This window comes from Ctenopharyngodon idella, chromosome 14 (assembly GCF_019924925.1).
Source record: "Ctenopharyngodon idella isolate HZGC_01 chromosome 14, HZGC01, whole genome shotgun sequence".
Taxonomy (NCBI): Eukaryota; Metazoa; Chordata; class Actinopteri; order Cypriniformes; family Xenocyprididae; genus Ctenopharyngodon; species Ctenopharyngodon idella.
This window is the reverse complement of record NC_067233.1, coordinates 4,582,302-4,609,110: the sequence shown is the minus strand read 5'-3', so window position 1 is coordinate 4,609,110 and position 26,809 is coordinate 4,582,302. Positions and strand designations below refer to the sequence as shown.

General features: G+C 36.0%; 3 protein-coding genes across 4 annotated transcripts; all 3 read left to right on the top strand.

Annotated features, from left to right (window-relative positions):
* The first annotated feature begins 737 nt into the window (after window positions 1–737).
* On the top strand, window positions 738–7,255 carry lman2 (lectin, mannose-binding 2). Of its 2 annotated transcripts, none has more exons than XM_051860110.1 (8): window positions 738–975; window positions 1,811–1,929; window positions 2,662–2,779; window positions 3,103–3,182; window positions 3,852–4,013; window positions 5,892–6,006; window positions 6,084–6,203; window positions 6,292–7,255. In XM_051860110.1, the coding sequence occupies exons 1-8, from the start codon at window positions 789–791 to the stop codon at window positions 6,450–6,452; spliced, it is 1,062 nt and encodes a 353-aa protein (XP_051716070.1). In that variant the 5' UTR covers window positions 738–788; the 3' UTR covers window positions 6,453–7,255. The 2 variants fall into 2 exon arrangements, with proteins under 2 accessions (XP_051716070.1, XP_051716069.1); XM_051860109.1 differs by lacking the exon at window positions 3,103–3,182 and adding an exon at window positions 2,981–3,063 and having other exon boundaries at window positions 740–975.
* Window positions 7,256–12,431: 5,176 nt separating this feature from the next.
* Window positions 12,432–16,707, top strand: tmed9 (transmembrane p24 trafficking protein 9). The gene is made up of 5 exons (XM_051860116.1): window positions 12,432–12,625; window positions 13,170–13,270; window positions 13,359–13,484; window positions 14,130–14,276; window positions 15,177–16,707. Exons 1-5 carry the CDS (start codon window positions 12,478–12,480, stop codon window positions 15,324–15,326), a joined length of 672 nt encoding a protein of 223 aa, XP_051716076.1. The 5' UTR covers window positions 12,432–12,477; the 3' UTR covers window positions 15,327–16,707.
* Window positions 16,708–17,224: 517 nt separating this feature from the next.
* Window positions 17,225–26,049, top strand: b4galt7 (xylosylprotein beta 1,4-galactosyltransferase, polypeptide 7 (galactosyltransferase I)). The gene is made up of 6 exons (XM_051860112.1): window positions 17,225–17,992; window positions 21,105–21,434; window positions 23,269–23,494; window positions 23,586–23,669; window positions 23,791–23,895; window positions 25,085–26,049. Exons 1-6 carry the CDS (start codon window positions 17,940–17,942, stop codon window positions 25,238–25,240), a joined length of 954 nt encoding a protein of 317 aa, XP_051716072.1. The 5' UTR covers window positions 17,225–17,939; the 3' UTR covers window positions 25,241–26,049.
* The last annotated feature ends 760 nt before the right edge of the window (window positions 26,050–26,809 follow it).

The following is a 26,809-nucleotide window of genomic DNA, read 5'->3' as shown; positions in this document are numbered from 1 at the left end:
AGAGAACGTCTAACAGTGACGCAAATGACTTTATCAATCAGCGATTGGCTCTTTTACTTAGAAGGCGGGACGTATTCCGCCATTTTGCGCGTTGCAGTTTCTCCCATTCGTAACTAATAGGAGTGAACCGTCTTTCTATATCTATAGTCTTTGATTGTAATCACCAAAAATTGCTCTCTTTTTTTTTTTTTATCTTTTTCGTATTTCACTGAGTTTCGTACCATTCCGATGAAGTAGCGATTTTCAAAAAAAAAAAAAAAAAAAAAAATCGGTCTAATAAATTTTTTTAAATGGTTCAATGCATATACATTTACCTTGGCCTAAACCTTCTTTGAAAACAAAAAAAAAAAAAAAAAAAAGAAAGAAAGAAAGATGTCCGCCACTTTACAGATGAGCTGAAACTCAGTTCTACACCTAATTTTAGACATTTTCTTTAAAAAGAAATGTGAATGTTTGGACCCCAACACATAAAATAATTTAAAATGTGTCCTTTATATGTGCATGTTAATTGACAAACGGTATTTTACAACAAATTATAAATTAAAACAAAACAAAACAATTCAACCTCGAATTGTGAAGTAAATGAAAGAGGAAAACTTAAATCAGTTGCTGCTGTGTCTCAAAACCTTGTGATCTTCCCACCTATACTGCGCTTTTTAGGTGTAAGAATGCTCGTGCACATGATGCCCAAACATGCTATCTAGTTAGGCAGCTCACTAGGCTTTGAAACACAGCCTACGTCTTCTCTGCGCAGGAAGTGAAGGCGCGGAGGAAGGAAGACGTTAAAAATGGCACGAGAAAGAAGCCCAGCTGTATGGCTTCACACTCAACCAAGTGTAACTCGTAAAATGCTTGTGTGTCACAGAATACTCTTACTTTTATGGCTACTCCACTTTTCTTCCGTATATTCAGATATAACGGACGGGAATGCGGAGCACTTAAAGCGCGAGCACTCGCTCATTAAGCCATATCAGGGTGAGTAGCTGCTGTAGCTGCCTGCTAGTGTTACAGTCCTGTTGTGGTTTGTTGACGACATTTTTTAAGTTTTTATGTTCTTTACGTTGAGTATGATATCACCAGTTATTTTTTAATGTCATGGGTCATGTATTTTATTGGGAACAAGTACCACAGGATAGTCTACAGAAGAATCTTTACAGGAACACAATTTAGTGTAAATAAAACTAGTCAGCACCTTTATTTGAACAAGTGAGGGTAGTTTGCATTTATAGTGCAGATTGTAAAGGAATCTGCCTTCACACGAAGAGCATGCAAATTGTCAAAATACTATTTAATTGAGCGGGGGAAAAGTTCTTGCATAGCACATTTACTGTTTTATACATACACTGGGGTCCAAATATTTTTAAAAAGCAGCAGAAAGCAGTTTTGTTCTTAACAAAAATGATATAAAAAGGCACATGTTTGTGCAAAACTTGATGATCCTGTTCTTCAAAATGTGAGAATGATCCAAAGAGCATGTTGTGCTTCAGTGTAAGCAAACACATTTGATCGTCTTGTACAAAAGGCAAATTAGCAATCCCACAAATATGAAAAAATTCATATTCATTTTAAATACTGAATTTCCAAGTGCACTGTGTAAAAAATCATTATTATAAATAATGTAGTAAACATTAATTCAATAACATAAAATCAAAATGTAACACAACCCCCCTTTATTTTACATTTACATTAACAAAAAGTGAGAAGAAATATTTTTAAACATTACACTTTTCTGAAGCTTGTGACTGACATCCAAGACACTGTGACTCAACTGTGCATAAATTATATGATTATTCATTTATTTGATGATCAGGTGTTGGAACGAGTCCCTCAAGTCAGTGGGACTTCTGGGGAAGTACTTTAGTAACCAGCCAGTATGTGCGCCTAACTCCAGATGAGAGGAGCAAACAAGGGTCCATCTGGAATACAGTGGTGAGTAAAACTGTCTTGTAGAGCTAAAAACTTGCAGCAGCGGTTCCCAAACGTTTTTTTTTTTGTCACCCCTTAGATGTAAAATATTTACTTTAAGTAGCCTACCCCTTCAGAATTTAATATTTCAATAATTCAACCACACATTTGCATGTTCACGGTTCTCTGATGGCACTTAATGGTCACGTGACATGAAAGTAAATAGATAAAATATTTAATCTTTTTTTTTTTTTTTAAGTGTTTTATTTTGAGTTTGTAGCTGGAGTTTAAAGTGGACTCAGGTTATTATAGTATAAGTACAACTAAAACCATATAAAAAATGTTTTGCATTAATTAAAATAAACGTTAACTGAAATAAAATAAAATAAAAAACTCAAACTTATTTTATTTCAGATAACTGCATTTGTCATTTTCACTTTAATTTGATGTGGTAAAATAAAAGTAAAAATGAAATAATAAATTAATAAAACATATATATATATATGACATTTTAAAAAACAAACTTATAAAACTGACAAACAACAAAATAACTGAAACTTTATGTAAAATTAACATGAAAATGAAATTTCAGTTTTTGAAAGCGATACAGTGTAAACTTGTATCATTGTTGTCGAGTAAACATAACCTGAAACTGAAAGTTTCTTAGTTCACATTACATCCACACTGGTGTTGCAGGAACCCAGTCAAAATGGATAATAAGCTATATGAGTAATGTTAATTTTCTGCCTTTTGCAGCCATGTTATTTGAAGGATTGGGAGATGCATGTGCAGTTTAAAATTCATGGATCGGGAAAGAAGAACCTCCATGGAGATGGCTTAGCCGTTTGGTACACGAAGGAGAGACTACATCCTGGTAAATTTGAAAGCTGTGATCCTGTGAAGGATAATTCGGATCCGGTTTGAAGCTCTTTCTCTGACCATTTCCATTGTGCACTTCATGATTTTAAATGTAATGAGTTATACTGCGGTCTATATGTGTGTGTAGTCCATCTGTGATCCATTTGCAAGCCTGCTCTTTCTTCCCTGCAGTTGATTGTGTCATACTTTCATTTAGGCCCAGTCTTTGGAAACCAAGACCATTTTATAGGCCTGGCTATTTTTGTGGATACCTTCCGTAATGATCTCCAAGGAATGGATGTAAGTGTGCCGTACTCATGGGTCCTTCTTTCTCTACAGGCACCGTGTTTGGAAGTAGTGCCAATTTCCATGGGTTGGCCATTTTTATAGACACATACCCTAATGATGAGGCTCCGGATGTGAGTTGAGAGATGTAAATTATTTGTGTTTTTGTACCTTCGTTTGTATGAAAGCTTTGCTTTTTCATGACCAGAAATTGACTTGACACTAAATACAAAGATATCTATATCCAAACTAGCAAATATGTTTGAGGCTTTAAGAATACTGGACTTGTGGCATGTTTGGTCTGCTTCTGGTCATCTGAGGTTTTGTCCTCATCTAAACTGAACTTTAAGCGTAGTTTGAATACGATCATGTGCCATGTATTTGCATTCAGATGTCGAACTGAGAGAAACAATCCTTAGAGTAGAGAAGAATATCTTTTATTTGGATTACTCCTTCTTCACTCTCTTTTGATTTGCTTTATGTTCTGAAATGATCTTTCAACAATTTTCCAAACGCTACAAATAAGCAATGCTTTCTTTGTTTTGCCTGCATCATGTGATCCATGTCAGTTTCTTCCCTTTATCATCCATTATTTGTTGTTGAAGTATTTTTTTAAATATTCACAATGTTTATTACTTTGATTTTAGTAGTTTACAGTGACCTTTTATGAATTTAGATCATTCTGTTTTACACAAGTTGATTCAGGAACAGCTGTATAAAGGTACAAAGTACCATTATTCAGTAATTTACAGTGTAGTTTTGTCAACTCAATGTAATTTTATTCATATTTTTTGGTCCTCTAGCGCTCTTTTCCCTATATTTCTGCAATGGTGAATAACGGCTCCCTGCCGTATGATCACGGGAAAGACGGCCGGTCTACTGAATTGGGAGGTTGCTCCGTTGAAGTCAGAAACAAAGATCATGACACGTACCTGGCTGTTAGATACTCCAAAGGCAGACTCACGGTAAGAGCTCAATAATTGTAAATACGGTGATAAAGGATGGTAAAAACGTTATCAGTATGGTAAAAAACAGTAATATTGTGAAATATTATTACAATTTAAAAGAACTGTTTTCTATTTTAATATATTGTAAAAAATAATTTATTCAAAGCTGAATTTTCAGCATCATTAATCCAGTCTTTAGTGTCACATGATCCTTCAGAAATCATTCTAATATGAATTTGATGATTTGATACTCAAACATTTCTTATTATTTTCAATGCTGAAAACAGTTTGTGCTGCTTAATATTTTTGTGGAAACCGAAGTCACCAGTGGAAAAATTGTTTTTCAGGATTCTTTGATTAATAGAAACAGCATTTATTTGAAATACAAATATTGTATAACATTATAAATGTCTTTACTGTCACTTTTGATCAATTTAATGCATCCTTGCTGAATAAAAGTATCAATTTCTTTCAAAAAATAAAATCTTACTGACCCTTTACTTTGGCACCTTACTGAATTTTGAACGGTAAGGCCTGTTCACACCAAGGACGATAATTATAACGATAAAGATATAGTTCTAAAAATTGTTCTAAATATAAAAGAATACCACAACTAACGATAATGGCACAGAGGAGCGATATCATTGGAATCACTTTCAGCATTATTTTTTCCAGCTGATGAACGATAAAAACATTGACAGCCAATCAGAATCCATCCTGCTTTAAAGAGCTTGAGCATTTAAAACGGTAGACGACAAAACGGCAGTGCGCATTTATAATAAACAGATCTATGTCCTGCCTTGGTGTGGACACTAATATCAAAGACTATAGAATAACACAAGACGCGTCACTCGTATTGTTTTGAATGGGAGAATGTGCAATGTGCAATATGGCGGAATAAGTCCCGCCTTCTGAATAAGAGCCAATCGCCAATTGGAAAAGTCACTGCAGCGGCCGTTAGAAGCTCCAGTTCCTATTGAAACAGTCAGACGTGCGTCTCCGAAATGAGGCACAAGAGCATTTAGGACTGCGCATGCGCATTAGCTTGATCCAGCCTGAAAAATAAAGGGGTTTTTTTTGTCATGATTCGAGCATTTAGAAACAAAATTTATGAGACAGTTGTTGTCAGATTTCATTGGTGATTTCAAATATGAAATTTAATCGAAAGCTTGGCAAACATCTTTGGAGAATTGAATGTTTCTCCATTCAAAGAGATGGGAGCTGCACTTGCATGCCCGAGAGGCGTTTCAAAGATGGCCGCCGAGTGAAAATACTTGTCTTAAAGGGACTTTGCTAATATATAGTTATTGTTCTTGGTGTGAACAGACCTGTAACGAATATTGTTTCATAGAAGAAGTTTCATTTTGGCACTGAAACAGACACGACAACCCAATCTCACGGCAATTCGTATGTATTTTACGAGGTGGCTAATTCGTACAACCTCGCTTGTATGAATTTGTATGTTTTTTGCTATTTTATGAGTTGCCAAATTCATATGAATTTGTACGAATGACCTACCCCTAACCCTGCCATTAAAATCTATCCGGCACTGGGGTTTAGACAATTCGTATGAATTTGTACGAGTGAGGTCGTACGAATTAGCCACCTCGTAAAATACGTACGAATTGGTTTTTGATATGACCATTTTTTCATGACTTTCATTTTCCATTTCCTGAACCTTATAATTAATTTAGCTTTGAATGCTTTTAAGAAATGAACCTTCACATCTGAAATGAGCAAAGGCCTCTCTTAAAAAGTGTCAGAAACCACCAGAGCTGTTTCAATAGATGGTCTTTTTGCAGTGGGGAAGACACTAAAAGATGATAAAAATCCTTTAATATATGGGGCGATATGTATAGGGCTTTTTCAAAGCTACTGTATGTTCTGTTTTCACAGATTATGGTAGATGTGGATGACAGCAACGATTGGAAAGAATGCATTGATATTAGCGGTGTCCGCCTCCCTACAGGATACTATTTTGGGGCTTCTGCGGCCACAGGAGATCTCTCTGGTAAGTGTTATCGCCACAGTCCACAGTAGTCCTGATGCCTTTTGCCAGACCTCACTAGCACTGTTTCTTCTGTGCAGATAACCATGACATCATCTCTATGAAGATGTACCAGCTGATGGTAGAACATACTCCTGAGGAGGACAACCAGGACTGGACGAAGATCGAGCCTAGTGTCAGTCTTCTCAAGTCGCCAAAAGGTTACACAGCTGATGTGTGATTACAGTTGGCAGAAGGATTTTTCATTCAATTGCTTGTCATGTTTACATGTCTTCTCCCACAAAACAGACAATATTGATGATCCAACGGGAAATTTTCGAAGCACACCCCTCACTGGCTGGAAGGTCTTCCTACTTCTGCTGTGTGCCCTGCTGGGGATTGTGGTTTGTGCAGTTGTTGGTGCTGTGGTCTTTCAGAAGCGTCAGGAGAGGAACAAGAGGTTCTACTAAACATCCGGATTTCAAAGAACTCTGGAGATTGTAGGTGAAAAACATTAATGTGAATTTCGTACAGCTGTACAAATGTTGATATTGTTGAAATGCTTGATTGGAAGGAAAGATGGTTTGAATCTACAGAGTAGGACTGGTGGCTTCAAAGAAACTTTTCTTTATGTGGATCTGTCTGATTTGGGTCTGCTTGCGTATAGTAGATTACACATTTCCAATCTTTATTTCTGTGTATATGCTGTGTATACACTACGTCTCAATTCTTGGTGGTTTTATTGTTTTTAACCCTTTATCTGTTTCTTTTCCATCTACACATTGTTTTTTCTGATCTGGAGTGTTACATTTTTTTTTTTTTTTTTTTTTTTTTTTTAGCATTTAAAGCATTTTTTATGATTTACTTAAGAGGGTTTTAATGGACTGCAAAAGAAATCAAACTAATGAAAATGTCTTCTTAAATTGATCAAATCAATGTAAATATTTTAGCTTATTTTCTAAAGTTATTGCCCTTCTCTCTGCAGTATAATGTTTCAGCCTTCTTTTTTTTAACCATAGGAGTTTTGAAAATAAATTGTCATTTTTTTATTACTGCAGGGTAACAAGAATTCAGCCTTGTGCGAGGTTTTGTTTCTTACATCTATGTTAATTTTGCTATTTTTTGCGCCTATAAAAGAAGTTATTGCAATGCACTGATTTACAACAGTTTCTGAAAGTAGTTCCCAAAAGATGTTTATTTTCTGTTGGAGAGCAAATGGGCCATGACTGTAAAATGATGCTTTTGGTGAGAAAATAAAGCAGCTTTAACAGTTGACTTGTTAAAAATGTGTTTTCCTTTTTCTGTTTGTATTAGTTTAGCCATGTGTTGTATTATATATTCAGCTTAAACCACTAGCATTCAAAATTAATTCCAGGACCAAAATAATTATTTGTCCTGGTAAATATTTTACTGTAATAAAAATGTCACTAACAACTCGGGACCGATACAAATTTGCATCACTTTGTCACTGTCAACAGTTGACTCCCTTTGAACGAAGCTCTGCCACATCTGAAAAAACAGTTTTAAGTGTTGACTTAGTGCAAATATGAGTTTTTTTTATGTATGAATGAATGTTCTAGTAGTTTTAACTACAACCTCGGCGTGATGTCAAAAACATTGGTCTTTGAACATATATTTAGTCGGAGCAATCTAGTGGTGTTAAAGTACACGCAAAAACACTTGAGCTGTACAAACCTTAAGACAGTACAAACACTTGAACGGACTGTATGACTTAGAGCCTCGTCTTCATTTGTGTCAGATTAAATTTCCTGACTAGATCCATTCATCCTTGGACACAAAAAACCCATTACAAGCAATAAATAGAGTATATCAGTGAGTGATTTTTCTCAGCATTATCAATCTCTGATTGTTATTGAAGACATTGGCAGGTATAGCCTCAGGCAGAGACAGTAGAGGATGTAATGGCCCAGTTTCACAGACAGGACTTATCCTAAGTCAGGATTAGGCCTTAGTTCAATTAGGGTATTTAAGTAGCTTTTATAAACATACCTTAGAAAAAACATTACTGGTGTGCATCTTGAGACAAAACAGTGGCTCTGACATTTTAAGATATGTCAGTACTAGTTGCTTTCAGTTAAAACAGCTTAAACATGCATTTTAGTCTAGGACTAGCTTAAGCCTTGTCTGCGAAACCGGGGTATATTTCACAGTTTTAAGTCTGGATGTATGTAAAGAGCACATTCTTGGCTTTTCAGAGATTTGGTCTTTAAAAATGACTGACATTGACTGAATTATTGAATTTAGCACGCTTATGGACATTTGATATATTGTAAATTATCCAAAATTCATATCAGAATATGACTTTCTGTTGCGAAACAGGGCATCGATTTCATACATGTCCTCTGTAGAAGACACCAGAGTTGCGTCCGAAATCACGTACTGAGCAGGTACTACATTTGAATTTAAATTTACTTCGCGACCGTTGAAAAAGTACGTCCTATATAGTACGAATGCGTGTAGTATGAATAAAATCCGGATGTACTACATCCGCCATGTTGTTACTGTCACATGAACTACCAACATCAGTTACGTCCCTTCAATTCCATTCAAGTAAAGTGTCCATCGTATGCTCACTTCAGAATCTCGTCAGAAGTAGTACGTCATCCGGGTACTTTTCGCCTACTGTTTTTCGAATACTATGAATTCGGACAAACTACTCTGTTCGCATACTGTTTTTTTGTGTACTATAGTATATCTTAGTGAAGTATTCGATTTCGGACTCAGTGCCAGTGTTGCCAATTTAGGGATTTTGTCACTAGATTTAGTGACTTCCCCGCCCCTTTTGAGACTTTTTTCAAAAGTTTAGGGACAAATCTAGCAATTTCTTGGACAAACCTTATCTAGATTCTTATTTTGCCCACTGATCTCTATTCATATTTTTATAGATCAATGAATTTGCCATTATGATGTCATGTAGTGACATTTAGCTACTAGTTTTAGCTACTTTCAATTGAAAGCAGTTGGCAACACTGCTCAGCATGGGACTTAGAGCAGGTTTATCAGGCATTTTGGGGAGCCACAAGTGAACATGGAAAGAAATTATCAATATTCCTATGAAAATTTAGATATTCTTATGAAAATGTTGGCATGTTCCCATTATTACACTTCTTTTTCATCACATGTTGCCCCAAGAACACATTAATATGCAAATTAATGCATATGAAATCATTTTGTTATATCTTTCATAACATAGTTGAGAATCATCTTTAGAATCATCTTTATTTGGTTAAAAAAAATTAACCACCCGGGGAGCAATTGTGGGTTAGGTGCCTTGCTCAAGGGCACCTCAGTTGTGGGTAATGAGAGTGGAAGAGAGCACTGTTTATTCACTCACCCACCTACATTTCCTGCTGCTACTGAGACTCGAATCTGCAACTTTTGGGTTACAAGTCTGACTCTCTAACCATTAGGACATAACTGCCCATCCCAGTTAGTGTGCCACCCCGGGGGCGACTGGGGGTTCGATGCCTTGCTCAAGGGCAGTTGTGGGTAATGTGAGTGGAAGAGAGCGCTGTTTATTCACTCCCCCCACCTACATTTCCTGCCGGTACTGAGACTTGAACCTGCAACTCCACGTTACAAATCCGACTCTCTAACCATTAGGCCACAACTGCCCATCCAAGTTAGTGTGGACACACACCTGGAGCAGTGGGCAGCCATTTGCTGTGCCACCCGGGGAGCGATTGTGGGTTAGGTGCCTTGCTAGAAGATTCATTCGTGACTTTTTTCATGAGAGGAAGTCACATGTTGGAGCTGCATTCTTTGTCCTACACTAGGCCCTTCTCATAAACAAGCCGCATGCTAGGAGGCCAATGCCGACCAAGGCTTCTGGGTTGGTCAAAACTGTTGTGAAAAAACCTTTCGCAGAATTTGCAAGTCTTCTTCCCCATGACTGCTCGATAGGTTCAGTCTGGGCTATTTCTTCAACATGCCAATAACGGGAGCTGCTTTCTTTGCTCCTCTCTAGGACCTTAATAGTACTGTCTTGGCCCCAGTGGATGTGCACTGGTTGGCCCAAGAGCTCAGAAAAATTCAGAGCCACTATGGCATTTTCTGCATCACAGCGATGTTTAAAGGTCACAAAACCATACCCACGAGAGAGGTTGGTTCTTCTATCTCGGCACACTTGCACAGTACAGATGGGGCCAAATGGGAGGAACATTGCACGCAGCTCTTGTTCGCTCACATTTGATTTCAAATTACTCACAAGCAATGACCTTGTTGCTTCAGAGATGCTTTCTCTGGGCTCCAGGACTTCCGCATAGTTTGAGAGGGTATTATATATGGCAGACCTATCACTGCGCCTTGCCAGGACCTTAATATCCATGTACTGGACCCAACTGCACATCATTGGTAGGTCCATGAGCTCCACATAATTCAGAGCCTCTAGAGCATTTTTTGCATCATGCCGGTGTTTAAAGGTCACAAAACCATATCCACGAGACCGCCCGGTCACTGTATTTCTGCACACGTACACAGAAAGGATGTGTCCGAATGGGTGGAATACGGTATGCAACAGTCGTTCGGTCACATCTTGATGCAAATTATTCACAAGCAATGATGACCCTTGGTCTCTTGGTTGAACGTCATCCTCAGCTGAAAACCAATCGTAGGATCCTGCCATTTCGATTGTCCTTCAAAGAAGATTGTTCTCAAAAACCAGTACAAAGCACAACTGCTTGTAGATGAGTCAGACCAGGCCAATGATAAACAGGCAGCTGTGCTTCTTTTATATACTTCTGAACGTTCCAGAACTCTGACGTCACAATTCCAGTCAAGAGCAAAACTACTACTGTGACGTCACAACAGGTGAAGCCACCGCGGCGCCATATACTGAATCAATAGAAAATAATCTGAATTTGAGGAGAAAACATTACCTGACGAGTCACCGTTTCTGAATTATCCCTGTAAATTCTTACAACGTAAAACGTCCTAAGCATGTAAAATGTTATTTTTTAAATTGGGGTTATAGAAAAGTTACGTTCATATTCATTACGGTAGCGAATATCTGATCGGCCTCAACGTATGCATTACAAATGTTAAAGTACTCATCTAAATACAGAATAATACTTTGAAAGGTAAGCGTATACAGCTTAAATCGCTTTGTGCAGTTATTCACTGTGGGAAGACTTATAATTATGTTGTATTGTATTGATTTCAGTGTCCCGCGGGTCCTTAAAAAGTAAAATAGTTGGCATTTCATACCTGCAAACTCGTCGCCTTTCGACGAGGAAAGTTTCGATGGCATTTTCTTCTCATATTAGCTCCGTATGATGTCTAAAAAAACATTAAACATGTTTAAAAAAAAAAAAATAAAAAAACAACAACAACAAAGCGCTGCTTTGTTTGCAGAGGTAACCGAGGCAACGGCTATATTCTGCCATCTACTGTCAGTTAATTTGCATTTTTATTCAGCGTGTCTGCCGTTTTTGTTCAGGCCAATGCGAAGCTAATGTGCGTGAAAAAGTAGAATAATAAGGTATCTAGAATAATTTGTAAGCATATTTTAAATGAGCATATACCTATGTGGTCAATAAAACACATCAAGAAATAAAATACACGCTTCACAACTTTTTCAGATAAATTATGGACTTAAATACATACTTAGCTTTATTTCCAAGCATTTACACTGTCGCATTTATTATTATAGCTGATATTAAAATCCATTTCTGCTAATAGCCTAATCCCAAATATATGACCAGGTTTAAAATTTCCTGCATAATTACGTAGATAAAGAAAAATATTTTGCAGGGTCAGCTTTGGTTCTGAAAATAAGCATCTAAGAATAAAAAGAAATCTCTCTCATGCTATTTTATGTTATTAAGAGTGGGGTTTTTTTTCCTTAATTTTTGCTATGTCACACCATAGGACATATTTACGGAACAGTTCAGTAAAAATGATCCAAAAAAATAAATAAATAAATAAATAAATAAAACAGTGAAAGAATTGATCAAGTTAGTGACCCCTTATATTTTCTTAAACATAAGACTTCACACTACATAACTATATGTATTTTTTCTTTTAAAAAAGGTGTTTTACAAAAAAGAGCACTTTCTACTGCCTATTTGTTAACTACCCATATATATACGCTCTACAAAGTGTGGCAAAAAGGTTTAGTTTAGTCAGACGTTTTCTTACCTTTTAAATGTGTTTTACTGTCTGATTGACAGCCTAAATATGAGACAACATAATAAAATAAGATAATTATTTAAAGCAAATTAACTTTTGTGGTGAGTATACAAATTAGCTGAATCCTACTGTAATCTGAAGGGGCCATTGAACTAAATAAATCCTTTTGAAAGATTCAAAGGATTCGGTTCACTAAGTTGAATCAAAATGCCGACAACTAAATGAAACTACAATGACCATGAACAATTTTGGGATTCCGCTTGTGATTGGACGATGGACGACGATGGGTTACGTGGCATTGAGTCTCTGCGCAGGCGCAGTGTACTTATCGCCGGTAGTGTCAAGATGGTGGCAATCAGAATGCAGTTTACACTTTATTTGGTGTTATTGTTAAACATTTACAACAGTTTTGTGTCTGCTTTGTACTTTCATATCGGCGAGACTGAAAAGAAATGCTTCATAGAAGAAATACCAGACGAAACCATGATAATAGGTAAGTAAGAGAAGCAGAAGAAGCCAAGTTTGCAGTTCACGTTAATGCTTAGCCTAGTGCTAACTAGCAGGTTTGTCAGGTAGAGTTCATTCGTTGCCAACCAGCTGGACTTCAATTAACAAAAAAAAGAAGCTACAAAAGATAATTTACACAAATTAACATTTAAGTAGACATCTACATGCTTACTGGTTTGGGTAAGTAACATTAGCTTAAACGATTTTTTAAATATTTTAACTTAGTTTTTAAGGTAACGCCGTAGTGATCCATCCTGCACCTACTCTAAGTTAGATGAGGAGGTGAATTATGAGACACGAATATAATGTTGAAATATCCCGAATACCCAAGTGAATATGACAACTCCTCATCTCACTTTAAGATGAAAACTTGTGTTAAGTGTATTACTTACAGTGTTTGGACTCAAAGTAGTTTACTGAATTAAAAAAAAAATGACTTCTTGTGTTTAGTGTGTTATCAGTGGATTATAATGAACATAATGAAATGACTTTGCTCTCTTTCCTTACAAGTGTGAAATTGTTTTAAACAGGTAACTACCGAACACAGCTGTATGACAAGCAGAAAGAAGAGTATTTGCCTGCAACTCAAGGTCTTGGGATGTTTGTGGAAGTGAAAGATCCTGATGAGAAGGTCTGTTTGGGTAAAGATTTGTGATTAATAAAAGCCCAGTATGTTTGTATCTTATCATGCTCATTTGCTTATGTTTTCTGGGTTACAGGTGATCCTGTCCCGCCAGTATGGATCCGAGGGCAGGTTTATTTTCACCTCCCACACCCCTGGAGAGCATCAAATCTGCTTGCACTCAAATTCCTCCAAGTTTGCTCTGTTTGCTGGTGGGATGCTTGTGAGTTCATTTTTTTTTTTTTTTTTTGTGCACCACATCTTCTAGTCTCCTTAAAGTCACCATGAAATTTAAGTTAGCATTTTTTTTAATGGAATATTGCAGTATTTATTATAAATGATTTATCAGTGCACATAATTTTTTTTTTATATATAAATTCATGTGCCCTCGTAATCTTTATTCAAAATAACTTCCCCTTCCTATTGCAACACCATCACTTCTCTTCTGATGGGGTGTTAACTGGCGCGAAGGCGGGTCAACCTGTCAATCACATGACATCACAGCTATAGCAAACCACAACCATCCAATCAATTCCCCATGGACAAAATCAAGTCTCGTCCTACAGTTTTTCATGTTTGAGAAGTCGTTACGTCTCAATATGGAAGAAAGGTCTATAGCAACCTTTGTTTCATGTCAAATATTATATGTCAAGTATATTGCTACAAATGTCATGCACATAAATTGACAAAACATTATTGCACATAACTGGATGTTTTAATTTATAAAATGTATATATTGCTTTTTTTTTTTAATTTGTTTATATATTTTATTTTTTTTAAAAATGCATATATATGTTACTTAAAGTGTAGAGCACCATCTGTTATTTACTGGCTACCTATTTAAATTGCTTTTGAATTTTCAATACAGCGTGTTCACTTGGACATCCAAGTTGGTGAGCATACAAACAACTATGCAGAAATTGCTGCCAAAGACAAGCTGACGGAGCTGCAGCTGAGAGTTCGACAGCTGATGGAGCAGGTGGATCAGATCCAGAAAGAGCAGAACTATCAGAGGGTACGTGTCCTGCAGGTTTGGGAATTGAGATCTGGCTTTAAGGCCCGTTCACACCAAGAACAATAACTATAAAGATAAAAGATATAGTTCTAAAAATCATTCTAAATATAAAAGAATAGCACTGTCCACACCACAGCTGTAATGATAACGATATCATTGGGATCACTTTCAGAACAATTTTTTCCAGCTGTTGAACAATAAAACACTGATAGCCAATGAGAATCCATTCTAATTTAAGGGCTTGCAGATTTAAAATGGCAGATGACATAATGGATAAGTTAATCGCAGAGGTCCAGAAAAGCCACCACTGTTTGACAAGTCAAACCCCCTTTTCAAGGATACTTTAAAGAAAATGGATATATGGAAAACAATCGGTGATACCCTCGGAATAAATGGTGAGAAGTATTAATGATGAGATCATTATGCCAGGCTAGCAAACAGTGTAAAATAAAATTACCTCAGATATCCAGCGCTAGTTTCGACAACATCGCCTTGCTTCCTTTGAAGTTGCAGTTTTTATTCCATTATATTGACTTCGTCAGCAAAATTCATTGTTAGATTAGATCGATTACACTAGCTATTCACTGAAAACAAAGCATACTGAGGACATCTGCTGGTTAAAGCCGTGTAAATGCAACAAGAACAGAAAAAACATGTCGTACACACTTTGAAACCGCAGCGCGTGAGCTTAAAATAAACACCGTTATCGTTCGTTGGTGTGGACGCAAATATAGTTATCGTTCTTGGTGTAAACGGGCCTTTATTCAGATCTAACACAACCAAATTATTATAAGGCATTCTAATTCAATTAACGCATTCAATTAGCGCATCTTATTTTCTGTCATCTGTGCACAAGAATGATCCTTACATGAATCTTTTTTTTTTTTTTTTTACTTTCAGTATCGTGAGGAACGCTTCAGACAAACCAGTGAGAGCACCAATCAGAGGGTTCTGTGGTGGTCTATCGTCCAGACGCTGATCCTGGTGGCCATTGGTTTTTGGCAAATGAGACATCTCAAGAGCTTCTTTGAGGCCAAGAAATTAGTATAGAACTGTATTTGGATTTTTTAAAAATTGTGATTGTCAGTTGATACAGTACACACAAAATTTTGAAGATCGCCTGCTTCATGTGTGGTCAAGACTGCTGAAAACTCAACATGCTCTCAGTTCAGTTCCCACCCTAAATTCCCCTGGTTTATCTTGCATTTGTTTTACACTGCTCGTTTCAGTGCCTCCTCCTCACCCCATGTAATGTGAATCTAGTTTCTGTTCAGAAAAGCATTACAGTTTGAGGTGATAGGCACTCAAAGTAGTTTACTGGATTCAAAACACAAATTGCGTAGTGGTTGCCTTACAATTTCTTTTTTATAGCCCGCTAAATTGTTAACAGTAATATGTTTCAGAAAGCTGATGAAGATATTAACTGGGCTGCGAGTGTGATGTTTTCCTAAATAACCTTGGGTTATTTGCATAAACATTTACAAGACAAAAATAACTGCGTTTATCCTGGTGGCAGGTGTAAATCGTTCTTCTGTTGTTTTGGTTATGCAGTAATTAGTATGATATTTAAAGTTTTGCTCAGAGTGAATGTTTCTTGGTGTTTTTTTTTTATTCTTTATACAATTGGTAAATGTTTTCTTTACCCCACCATTTTATTTTCAATAAGCATCATTGTCATCAGTAACACTCAGATCATGTTAGTATTAGGCGTTCTTTGCTTTTGATAGCTACACTTTGACAGTGACCTCAATGATTTTGATTAAAAGTGTACATGTTTGAAGTGTATATACCTAAATAAATGGCGAAATGTAGTTATCAAAAAGTAAAATGTTTAATTGTGACTGTGAGTACTTGGCACATTGAAAGAAATTATATCAAAAGTTATTGTTTTAATTTCTCACGAATACTTATATCCCCATTATCCATCGTCTATTATTCTGATTTGAGTTTTGACAGATTTTAATCGAATGAGATTTTCCTCAGTTCCCTGTGAAATCCGTATTGCCATCTTGCACATACATTGTTGTCATTTTTCTATTTCTTCTTGTCAATTCCTCAGGTTGATGTAGAGATTTCACAGATTATTTGCCCCTTTAAAGTGATCTGCCCAGAATACACTGTAAAAATCTAAAGATATTTGTGATTTGTTTGCTTTTTCAGTTGCCATAGCTGTTGTCATTGTTGTATTTTCTTTTTAAACATTTAGCATGTTTTTTTTGAGTGTTTTGTTACACATAGATTATTGCTCACTGAATCGCTTTGCCCTCACATTGTATGGTTTAAGTTTTTTTTTTTTTTTGGTCATTTTAGTTTATAAGCCGCCACAGGGAAATGGGATTACTTTTTTAAGTGGGGATAGGGGAGAGAAAAGATTGTTGGTGAGAAATCAACCCAGAATTGCACTCAGAAATAAAGTTTCCTGCTCCCCAAACATTGGCTCAGTTTTAATGTCCACTTCACAGTTGTTTGAGGAATTAATTTACTAATGGAGTGTTTTATTACTACTACTACATTATTGTGTTGTGAGACATTCATACAATACATTCCAAACACATTTAACCCAAATTAACTAATGTCATTTTTATGATATAGAAGACATTTTCTAGAAAATAAACATGTAAACTATTTAGAACTTTAAAAAGAAGTGTAATTGGAAAGATGAGATTACTCTCTGCCTTTAGAAATTAAAAAAAAAAAAAAAACATGCAACGAGTTATATAGTTTGTTTACGACGCCATATTCGGTAAACGTAAACAGTAATTTATTTGTGCCTACCATAAAGCTTTAATAGGGCGTGTAATAATACTATAGAAATGTCTGCGCCCATGCGATAGCGTAAAATAATAATTACTGTTTTTTTTTAACCGGGTCCAGTTAATTAAAACGAACGATTCAAAAGAACCGATTCGCGAAAAAGAATCGAACTTCACCTCACAGTTTCTCGTTAGTGTAGTCATATTTGTACATTTATCACATGACACGTCGCACTCTGATTTCCACTGTCCATTGGTTACCTTCGCTTTGTGCATATAACTAATTAAATTCGCAATATATGTCTAATTATGTCTCTAAAACTAAATGTACCTGTCAGGTCGGAAAATCCTAGGAACTTTATTCCGTACACTGTTTCCAGAGGAATATTTAAAAGACGGACGATTCCAGCCAGCGTGTGATTTTTTCTTTTGTCACAGTTCTCAGTTAAGTTTTTGAACGTTTACCGGTAATGGCGCGGCGTATAAAACAAAGGCAAACTATACTGGTATGTTTGCGGTTTGTAACACCCGTTTAAGTAATTCAAACGGACTTGTCGCCGTGAAATTATTCCGCGAGCTCCTGCCGTGCGCGTTCCGTTATGAGTAACGTGTAACTGAACTCACGAAATTTTCTAATCAGACATAAGCATGAAATAGGTTAATTATTGCGCTTTAGGGTTGATAAGAGTGATTAGCGTCGCACCTACTATGCAAGATACGTTCAAGCAGACAATTAAGAAGAATGTGGTTTAAAGTTGCAGAGCATTTATGATGGAAAGCGACAAAAGACACTATTGCAAACGAGAAATTTGGTTTTAACATGTAGACGTCGTCGTTTTAAGCCTAAGGCTGTATCAACGAAGTATATGTGAAGATATTACGATCTGCTTGCCTAGTTCAGAGCACAAAGATGATGTACTCTTCACGGAGAAAACCTGTGCTGTATTTCAAAGATGATAGAAGGTAAACGCTTCAGCCTTATCATAACATGTATATCAACATATGATCACTCTCTCTCTATATATAAACTTATTCGATTTGCTGAATTGCTGTAATTATTTGGAGATGGTGGTCTTTGTATGAAAAAACTGTAATCTTTGTTTGCTCTCACAATATTATATAGTGTTTTTGAACCATGCTATAGTAAAGTACTTGAATTAATTTGTTGTGGTAATATAACAACTATAGTAATATAAACAAATTACTTTACCCAATACTGTACTAAGTTTTCTACAACTATAGGGTATATTATGCTACAATGAAAACACTACTGTAGAGAACTGTACAGTAGAATACACTACTGTTTACTGTAGTAAAAACTAAAGTATACTACAGTGTTTATTACAGTTGATCAGTTCACTATAGTTAATACTACAGTATGCTGTAGCATTCATTAACAGAGTGTTGTAAATATTATGATATATACAGTATACTACAATTTACTATAGTATAGTATTTTTATGTGTTTTCAAAATTTCAAGAAGTGAAAGTCAAAGGGTGCAGCATCATGGAGCGATTCAGTGAGTATGAGGCACAGTGTGAAGAGTTTTAACCCTGTAAAGCCTGGCATTTGAAATCATAATAAAAAACTACTAATTAGAGAAAATGTATAAGAAAATAAAATAAAAAGTTTGCATGTTTTATATAGACCTCAGCTCACACTCTAGGAGGAAAATAAAACACAAATTCTATTCAGAGGCCAAAACTGAACATAAATATACAAATTGGAGAAGTTGCTGATATTTATATGGCCAGAAGAAAGATGAAAATATGATAGCTTGTAATGAGATCTTTATAACAGACTACTCACATAAAATTAATATACATGTCAATAGTCACTCTGTATCTCCCAATAATATGTCTTAGTAATATTAGATGATGATATTCACAAAAAATATAATGCAATTCAATACAATGATGAACAAATAAACATTCCTCAAAAGCCTGATGGATCATATTTGATACTCACATTTTTCTGAAGAAATCATGTCAATAATTAAGTAAACAGAAGTTGCTTCAGTTCAGTAAGTGTTCATCTTGCAGTATTAATAACTATATAAAAGCTATTCTTATGTTTACTTCATGAAAATCAATAATTTCACAGCAATAAGACATGTGTACCACAACCTGAAGGGGAACGGTTATACGATTATACTAAAAGGCCATTTACTTGTTAATGTAGTAGATTGTGTACAATTGGTTTTTCAGCACAAGGTTTTATCATGTTGGTAATTTAGAGGCCTTAAAAATTCATGTATCAAACATACAGTAGACTTTATGGGGTTAAGTGTGTTTGAGCAAGACCAGTTGTTTACAAATGCATGGGCTTCTTTGACGTTTGTCAACCAGTATATCTAATGCTTGCTGTTTAATTAATTTTGATCGATTGGCTAACTGAAAGCTTAAAAGGTTAGTTCACCCAAAAATGAAAATTCAGTCATTAATTACTCACTCTCATGTTGTTCCACACCTGTAATATATTTAAAACAGTTCATGTGACTGCAGTGGTTCAACCTAAATGTTATAAAGCGACGAGAATATTTTTTGTGCGCCAAAAACAAAATGGTGACTTTATTCAACAATATGTAGTGATGGGCGATTTTAAAACACTGCTTCATGAAGCTTTACGAATCTTTTGTTTCGAATCAGTGGTTCGGAGTGCCAAAATCACGTGATTTTAGTAAACGAGGCTTCGTTACGTCATAAATGTTTCGAAATTTCAATAGTTAAAGTGACTTTGGCAGTTTGATTCACACTCCGAACCACTGATTCGAAACAAAAGATTCGTAAAGCTGCAAAGCTTCATGAAGCAGTGTTTTGAAATCGCTCATCACTAGATATTGTTGAATAAAGTCGTTATTTTGTTTTTTATGGCGCACAAAAAGTATTCTCATCGCTTTATAATATTAAGGTTGAAGCACTGTAGTCACATGAACTGTCTTTAGTAGCTTTCTTTGCATTGAAAAAGGAAATTATCTTGCTGGTGATCTTGATTTTATCAAAAATATCTTCATTTGTGTTCTGAAGATGAACGAAGGTCTTACGGGTGTGGAACGACATGAGGGTGAGTAATTAATGACAGTATTTTCATTTTTGGGTGAACTAACCCTTTAAAGGCACAATATGTAAGATTTTTGCAGAAAATATCCAAAAACCACTAGGCCAGTGTTATATATTTTGTTCAGTTGAGTACTTACAATATCCCAAATGTTTCCAACTATTTGTAAATCGTGAGAAAATCGCGATTTTAACCAAGGATAGGGGACGTGTCCAGGAGTCACAAGTCAATGGCGTCATATCCGCGTTACCCTCAGTTTCCGGTTTTAAAGTCTTATTTGAACGCACAGAGTAATGTTATAACATCATTTTCAAAACACTCAAGTGTATCTAATATGATAAACAGCGCTGTGTTACCTCATACACTTGACTGGAAGAAGCGGAAGCGGCGACTGTGGCATAATAAAAGCCCCGCTGCTGTCTAGCCATGTGTTGCGTTCGTCTCTCATTAGCATTCGCTCCAGCGGCCTTGTTCAGCTCCAACATCACTCGCCCTGCTCTGCTTCATACTACAGTAACGTTAATAATCTCATCCATGAACATGATTTCTGCCCGAGTCCTGATTCTTTTCCACCGGCTGTGAGGTGAAGATGACATCTCCCATGATTCCACTTTCAAACTCGGTGTCATCAAGCTACGCCTTTGTTTTGAATAGGCGACCTCTAGCGGCGAAAATCTACATAATGCAGATTTAAGCTCTGCAATCTTTTACATATGTACTTAAAACTAGAGTTGTATGACTTTTAGGCGACGTCTGTTAGCTTTGCACTTTTTGTAGATAAACACATTTAAAATTGACAGTATTTCTTTTCTGGGAAATACCAACCAAAAGTATTGATGACTCATCTTGAGCTCATTCATTTTGTCCAATCAAATGCTCTCAAGAATGAGAATGTCCCTCCCACTAATGCTGCCTAATACTCACCTGAATTCTAACCTGTGCTTTGATTTGTCCCAGCATTAGACAGGTGATATATCAGGTTATGTTTAGTTTTCACACATGCATTTATGCTTTCAGTTTTCTGTCGAGGAAATGCACCGTCTGGAAGCTCTTCGGCTTGTGCATGGTGTTTGTTTTTGGGTCCCTTCTTTGGGTGCAGCTGACTTGTTCAGGAGACATGAACCAGACTGTTGGATACAACCACCTCCCTCATCAGCCCTGTCCCATAGAGAGACAGTCCTCCTCTGTTGATGACCCCTCCTGGGGCCCTCACAAAATGGCCCTCATCGTGCCGTTCAGAGAGCGCTTTGAAGAGCTGCTTGTATTTGTCCCTTACATGCACGCTTTCCTCAACAAAAAGAAAATACGACATAAAATATTTATTCTAAACCAAGTGGATCGCTTTCGGTGAGTCATTTTACTATTTGTCTTGACTTTTAGTGATTCTTTAAAGTGTCCCTATTATGCTTTATCAGATATTATCTTTGATGTATTGTGTAATACAGCTGCTTGCAAAGTTTCAAAGATCAAAGAGCACAACAAATGAAGTTATTGTCTCCCAAAAGAAAGAACCGATTCTGAACTGACTGAAATGAGTCATCAGTAATTCCAGTCTTACTTCATTCTTAAACCGTTGCAGGTTTGTAACAAACTTGCATAATGCCATCCTATGGTCTTCATTGGCTGTCTGTGAACAACATCTACTTTGACCCTCCCTCAAACACTGTAGCTGTAGCTGAGATAGCAAATTTACATTGCATGCACTTCTAAAGAATGAGGACCCAGGCTCGATCACTATGTATTTGTGTTGTCACTGTACTGAAGATATGATACCTTGAAAAATATCGATATTCAATACCATTTTTGATACCACAGGGAAAACTGCCATATCTGTCATACAGATAATTTATTATTTAATTTTTTTTTTGTTGTTGATAATCGTTGAACTACATTTACAAAAAAAGACAAGTAATCGGTAATAAAATAAGAACAAATAAACAAATTGCAAACGGTAGCACAAATAAATACAGTAGAATAAAGAGACAAATAAAATAAACATGGCTTTAAGTTTTTCAGGTGTGTCTAACAGTAAGAAATGAAGTAATCAAATGTAAAATAACACTGGATAGTTTCATTGTAAAAAATTAAATACTGATTAATGCTTACAATTAAAGTTATTCAGTCAAGTGCAGTGAGTGATTTTCTCTTTGTCTTTTGCTCTTTGATTAACATGACAGACAGCAGCAGGTTTATTAGGCTGCTGTCACTTTAAGAGTTTATGCACGGAGCCAAAACAACATGCGTTTTCTCTCAACTGTTTACGTTCCAAAACTGACTTAATTTACCTGAATACTTGGCAAGACTGGAATGTTGACATAATTTTGGATGTATTTGACCGTTTAATCGCAATAAGCCATGAAAAAGAAGTTAATTTGGTACTTGCGAGCTGTTTGAGAAGTGGCTTTATAAGAGCGCCACTTATATATCAGTGGCGCACGCGCATTTGGTGTGAGCGCGAAACCTGCGGGAATTAGTAAAATTATGTGCAATACAAGCACTATTCAACTAGAATGAATGAGACGAGTGCATGTCCACTGGTGCAGAGCGAGCATTTTTAGTTCATCCGTATGGAAGCTCAACTTCCATAGGAATGAATTGAAAATGCTTGCTCTGCCCGCACTAGTGGACACGCACTGGAGGCGGCGTGTGCATGTCAGTTTGCGTTGAAAGAAGAGAGAGCGAGAATGCACAGCTGGTATAGGTGTATAGATACTGCAGAAAAGGAGTATTGGAACCATTTCAGTATTGATACGTATCGAAATATTGATATTTTTAAAAATACTATGGTGCCTCCAGAGCTGAAATTCAGATATGGTAATGACTGTTTAGTTTGTGACACGTGCTGTAAGCAGCTAACCAATCACAACAGATTGAGCCATCTGACCAATCAGAGCATAGTAAGCTCTCTGAAAGGAGGGGTTTAGAGAGACTGAATCCTTTATTGAACCGTTTCAGACACTGGGAGGAAAGAGGTGATGCTGCAATATATATTGTGAGAAAATTAAAGTGTTTTTTTGACCTTGCATGTAAGCCAATTGTATGAGACAAAATTAATAACCTTTAAATAGCATAATAGGGGCACTTTAATTATTGCAGGAATTTTTTTTTTTATTGAAGGTAATATCCATTACACAAGTGTTATGGAGTAAAACAGTTGGATTTTGAATCTCATTTTTGTCAGGTTCAATCGTGCCTCTCTTATTAATGTTGGCTACATGGAAAGTGGTAATGACACGGACTACATTGCAATGCATGATGTGGACTTGTTGCCCCAAAATGAGGATCTGGACTATGGATTCCCAGAGGAAGGGCCCTTCCATGTGGCCTCACCAGAGCTCCATCCCTTATATCATTATAAGACGTATGTGGGAGGGATCCTGCTGCTTACCAAGAAACATTATCAGATGGTAAGAAACCTGAATACATTTGGACAAAAATCATTACTGATTCCAGATCTACAGAATTTGATTGCAAGTTCCTTGTGATTTTTGCCTGTAGTGCAATGGGATGTCAAACCGCTTCTGGGGATGGGGAAGAGAAGATGACGAGTTTTTCAGAAGACTAAAAACGGCTAAACTTGAGGTACAAGAGAACTGAACACTTTTACATTATTATTTATTTCAATGCACCTGCTTATAGAATTTATAAGGAGTTGTGGTGGCCTTTTATTTTTAAGTTATATAAACAATTTCAATCTCTGCAGCTTTTTAGGCCAACTGGTATTACTACAGGAACTAAAACATTTAGACACATCCATGATCCAGCCTGGAGGAAGAGAGACCAGAAGCGGATCGCTGCACAAAAGCAGGTAGAAATAATTATTTTAAAAAAATGCTCAGAAGAAGTCTCTTAATCTCACCAAATCTGTATTTATTTGATCAAAAATACAGCTAAAACAGTAATATTGTGAAACATTATAACAATTCAATCCTTCAGAAATCATTCTGATTTGCTGCTCAAGAAACATTTCTTCTTATCAATGTTGAAAACAGTTGTGCTGCTTAATATTTTTTTTTTTTTTTTTTTTTTTTGTGGAAACCATGATCATTTTTTCAGGATTCTCTGATGATTAGAAAGTTCAAAAGAACAGCATTTATATGAAATAGAAATCTTTTGTAACATTATAAATGTCTTTACTGTCAGTTTTGATAAATATATTGCTTTCTTGCCAAATAAAAGTATTAAAAAAACTTTCTGAATTTATATTAATAATATTTAAATTGATATAAAGATGTGGATTAAATAATTTGTAATAAGCTGTATTCATAAAATATTTAGCATTACCATCTGAAACATTTGGACATATTTGGCTGAATTTGTTTATAATGATCTTAAATGTTTTGTTCTAAAGGTAAATTCATCTTTTTCAGGCATTTAGCAGAGAAATATAAATTGTCGTTGCATATGATTTTCTTTACAAGCTAAATTATTATTATTACTTTGTTTATATGGATGAGCATAAAATACAGCCACCAATAATCCATCTCACTTGACTGGGAATATAAACTCGAGATCGAAGACAAATATAATTAAATAAATATATTTGTATTTAAATATATTTATAAATAATAAATATTAGATCAAATATAATATTGTTTTGAGAATTTTTAGTTACATAAATCCTATGGTTCAATTTGTGTTATTTTGTAGTTTATTATTTATTGTAAGGTGTGGAAACGTGCTATGTTTGTTTATTTGCTTGGTTTTTATTTTATTTATGTCATCTTTGTATTTTTGCAATTGAGTTTTTGCCATGAAAATAGCCTCAGATTCTGACATGGCATTAAATAAAATTATACTGTAAGGTGTGGAAAGATGGAAATAATAAAGACTAGGTATGTCGCACCTTAACTGAAATTTACAAACATATACACTTCCATTCTTTCTAAAATGAAACAACAAACTCAGATATTTCTTGTTTCGAGCAGTGTGACCGCATTGTCATTATGCAGACCCCTGTCCCAGTGTTTGGATTCATATCTGTCTGCTTTCGGCAGGAGCAGTTTAAGGTGGACCCCGAGGGTGGCCTCACTAACCTCCGCTACAAGGTGGAATCCCGAAAGGAAGTGACCATCAGTGGAGCTCCATGTACTGTCATCAGCACCTATCTCGAGTGTGACCTCAGCCAGACCCCATGGTGCCAGTCCAGCTAACATGCTTGAGCAGGACCTGTAACGCCAGAACGATACATATTCTCCTTCTGTGGTGGCAGGAAAGCTTTCACAGACACTTAGTGCCAGTCACACCGTGATCGTCTAACCAATAGGACTTGAATATGTGACTGAGGGGAAGGAACTTTCTCTGAGGTTTTATTTTTATAGGACAGTGTTGTCGACTTCATCCATGATGAAGCGCTGCCTCATTTTTGAATTGATCTATGGACCAATGTCAGGTACTGCACTGAGTTTGCATCATCAACTTTGCCAATAAGAGCATCCAAATGTCAGATTTTGAATGAGTTTTATAATATTTTAGTTGTAGCAGTGGCCTGTTTCTCTTAGTGCAATTGTGAGTATTTGCTCAGCTCTGTCTTGACAAAATTGTTTCTTTTTGCTTGAATTCAGAATCATGTCTTGAATAGGACAATAATATTATATATATATATGAAGTGGGTTTTAAGGGTACTTTGTATTTGCACATTATTCAGTATTTATATAAAAACAAATGTTTCCTAATTTCAAGTCTTTTTACTTTCCCCCCCCATGTTTCAGAATGCATGGAATGCTCTTACACTCACAGGATTATGTAGAAACTGGAGGCATGAAGCTATATCCAAAATACGGCTTCCAGTGCAAAGGTTAATAAAATGCAGACACCACATACTTGTTTTTATTGGCAATGCCTGAACATAAACTGTGAATGAGTACTGTCAAACTAAGATGCGTTATTGTGCCTGTGGCAACAAACTGCAACACAACTGCACAGAACATGTTTGCCAAAAAATAAAGAAAATATGACACTATGCCAGTGCAACAATTACTTTCTCTTTTTAAAATACAGGGTACTACTTCACATTCACCAGCAGAGCAATAATATTAGTTTGTGTGTGGAAAAAGAATGTTATGCCTGCCCCCATTTATTTGGATATTATTTTCTATCTGGAGTTTTCATGAACTGCTTAATTTTATCTTAAGCAAATTAATGGCTATTGATAGTCATTTTAATGGGGTATTAAGCTGGGTTTTGTTGACCTAAACTAAGGGTTTAATGTTTGGACACACTTTCTGAAATTTGTTTCTTGTTAGCTTGCAAGCTTTCTAAATGCTTGTTGAAATAAATGAGGTAGTTAAATATACTTTTTGACCAGAGAGAGAAAAATGTGTACAGAGAAGAGCTGGAGTCAAGGGGATGTGACTTTGATGAAGTTTAAAGCGGACTTATTATGCCCCCTTTTTACAAGATGTAATATAAGTCTCTGGTGTCTCCAGAATGTGTCTGTGAAATTTCAGCTCAAAATACCCCACAGATCATTTATTATACCATGTTGTAAATGCTAATTTTTAAGTTTAAGGAAAAACATGCTGCATGTATCTTTAAATGCAAATGAGCTGCTGCTCCCCAGCCCGCTTTTCCGTTTTACACCCGTAAGACCTTCGTTAATCTTCGGAACACAAATTAAGATATTTTTTATTAAATCCAATGGCTCAGTGAGGCCTACATAGCCAGCAATGATATTTCCTCTCAAGATCCATTAATGTACTAAAAACATTTAAATCAGTTCA

Coding starts and splice junctions, on each gene's coding strand:
- tmed9 (XM_051860116.1), top strand. CDS start 12,478: ATGGTGGCAATCAGAATGCAGTTTACACTTTATTTGGTGTTATTGTTA. Junction 13,271..13,358: donor TGAAAGATCCTGATGAGAAG/GTCTGTTTGGGT, acceptor TCTGGGTTACAG/GTGATCCTGTCCCGCCAGTA. Junction 13,485..14,129: donor TGTTTGCTGGTGGGATGCTT/GTGAGTTCATTT, acceptor TTTTCAATACAG/CGTGTTCACTTGGACATCCA.
- lman2 (XM_051860109.1), top strand. CDS start 789: ATGGCACGAGAAAGAAGCCCAGCTGTATGGCTTCACACTCAACCAAGT. Junction 1,930..2,661: donor GGTCCATCTGGAATACAGTG/GTGAGTAAAACT, acceptor TGCCTTTTGCAG/CCATGTTATTTGAAGGATTG. Junction 6,007..6,083: donor GGCCACAGGAGATCTCTCTG/GTAAGTGTTATC, acceptor TCTTCTGTGCAG/ATAACCATGACATCATCTCT.
- b4galt7 (XM_051860112.1), top strand. CDS start 17,940: ATGATGTACTCTTCACGGAGAAAACCTGTGCTGTATTTCAAAGATGAT. Junction 17,993..21,104: donor TATTTCAAAGATGATAGAAG/GTAAACGCTTCA, acceptor TTATGCTTTCAG/TTTTCTGTCGAGGAAATGCA. Junction 23,896..25,084: donor GGATCGCTGCACAAAAGCAG/GTAGAAATAATT, acceptor TGCTTTCGGCAG/GAGCAGTTTAAGGTGGACCC.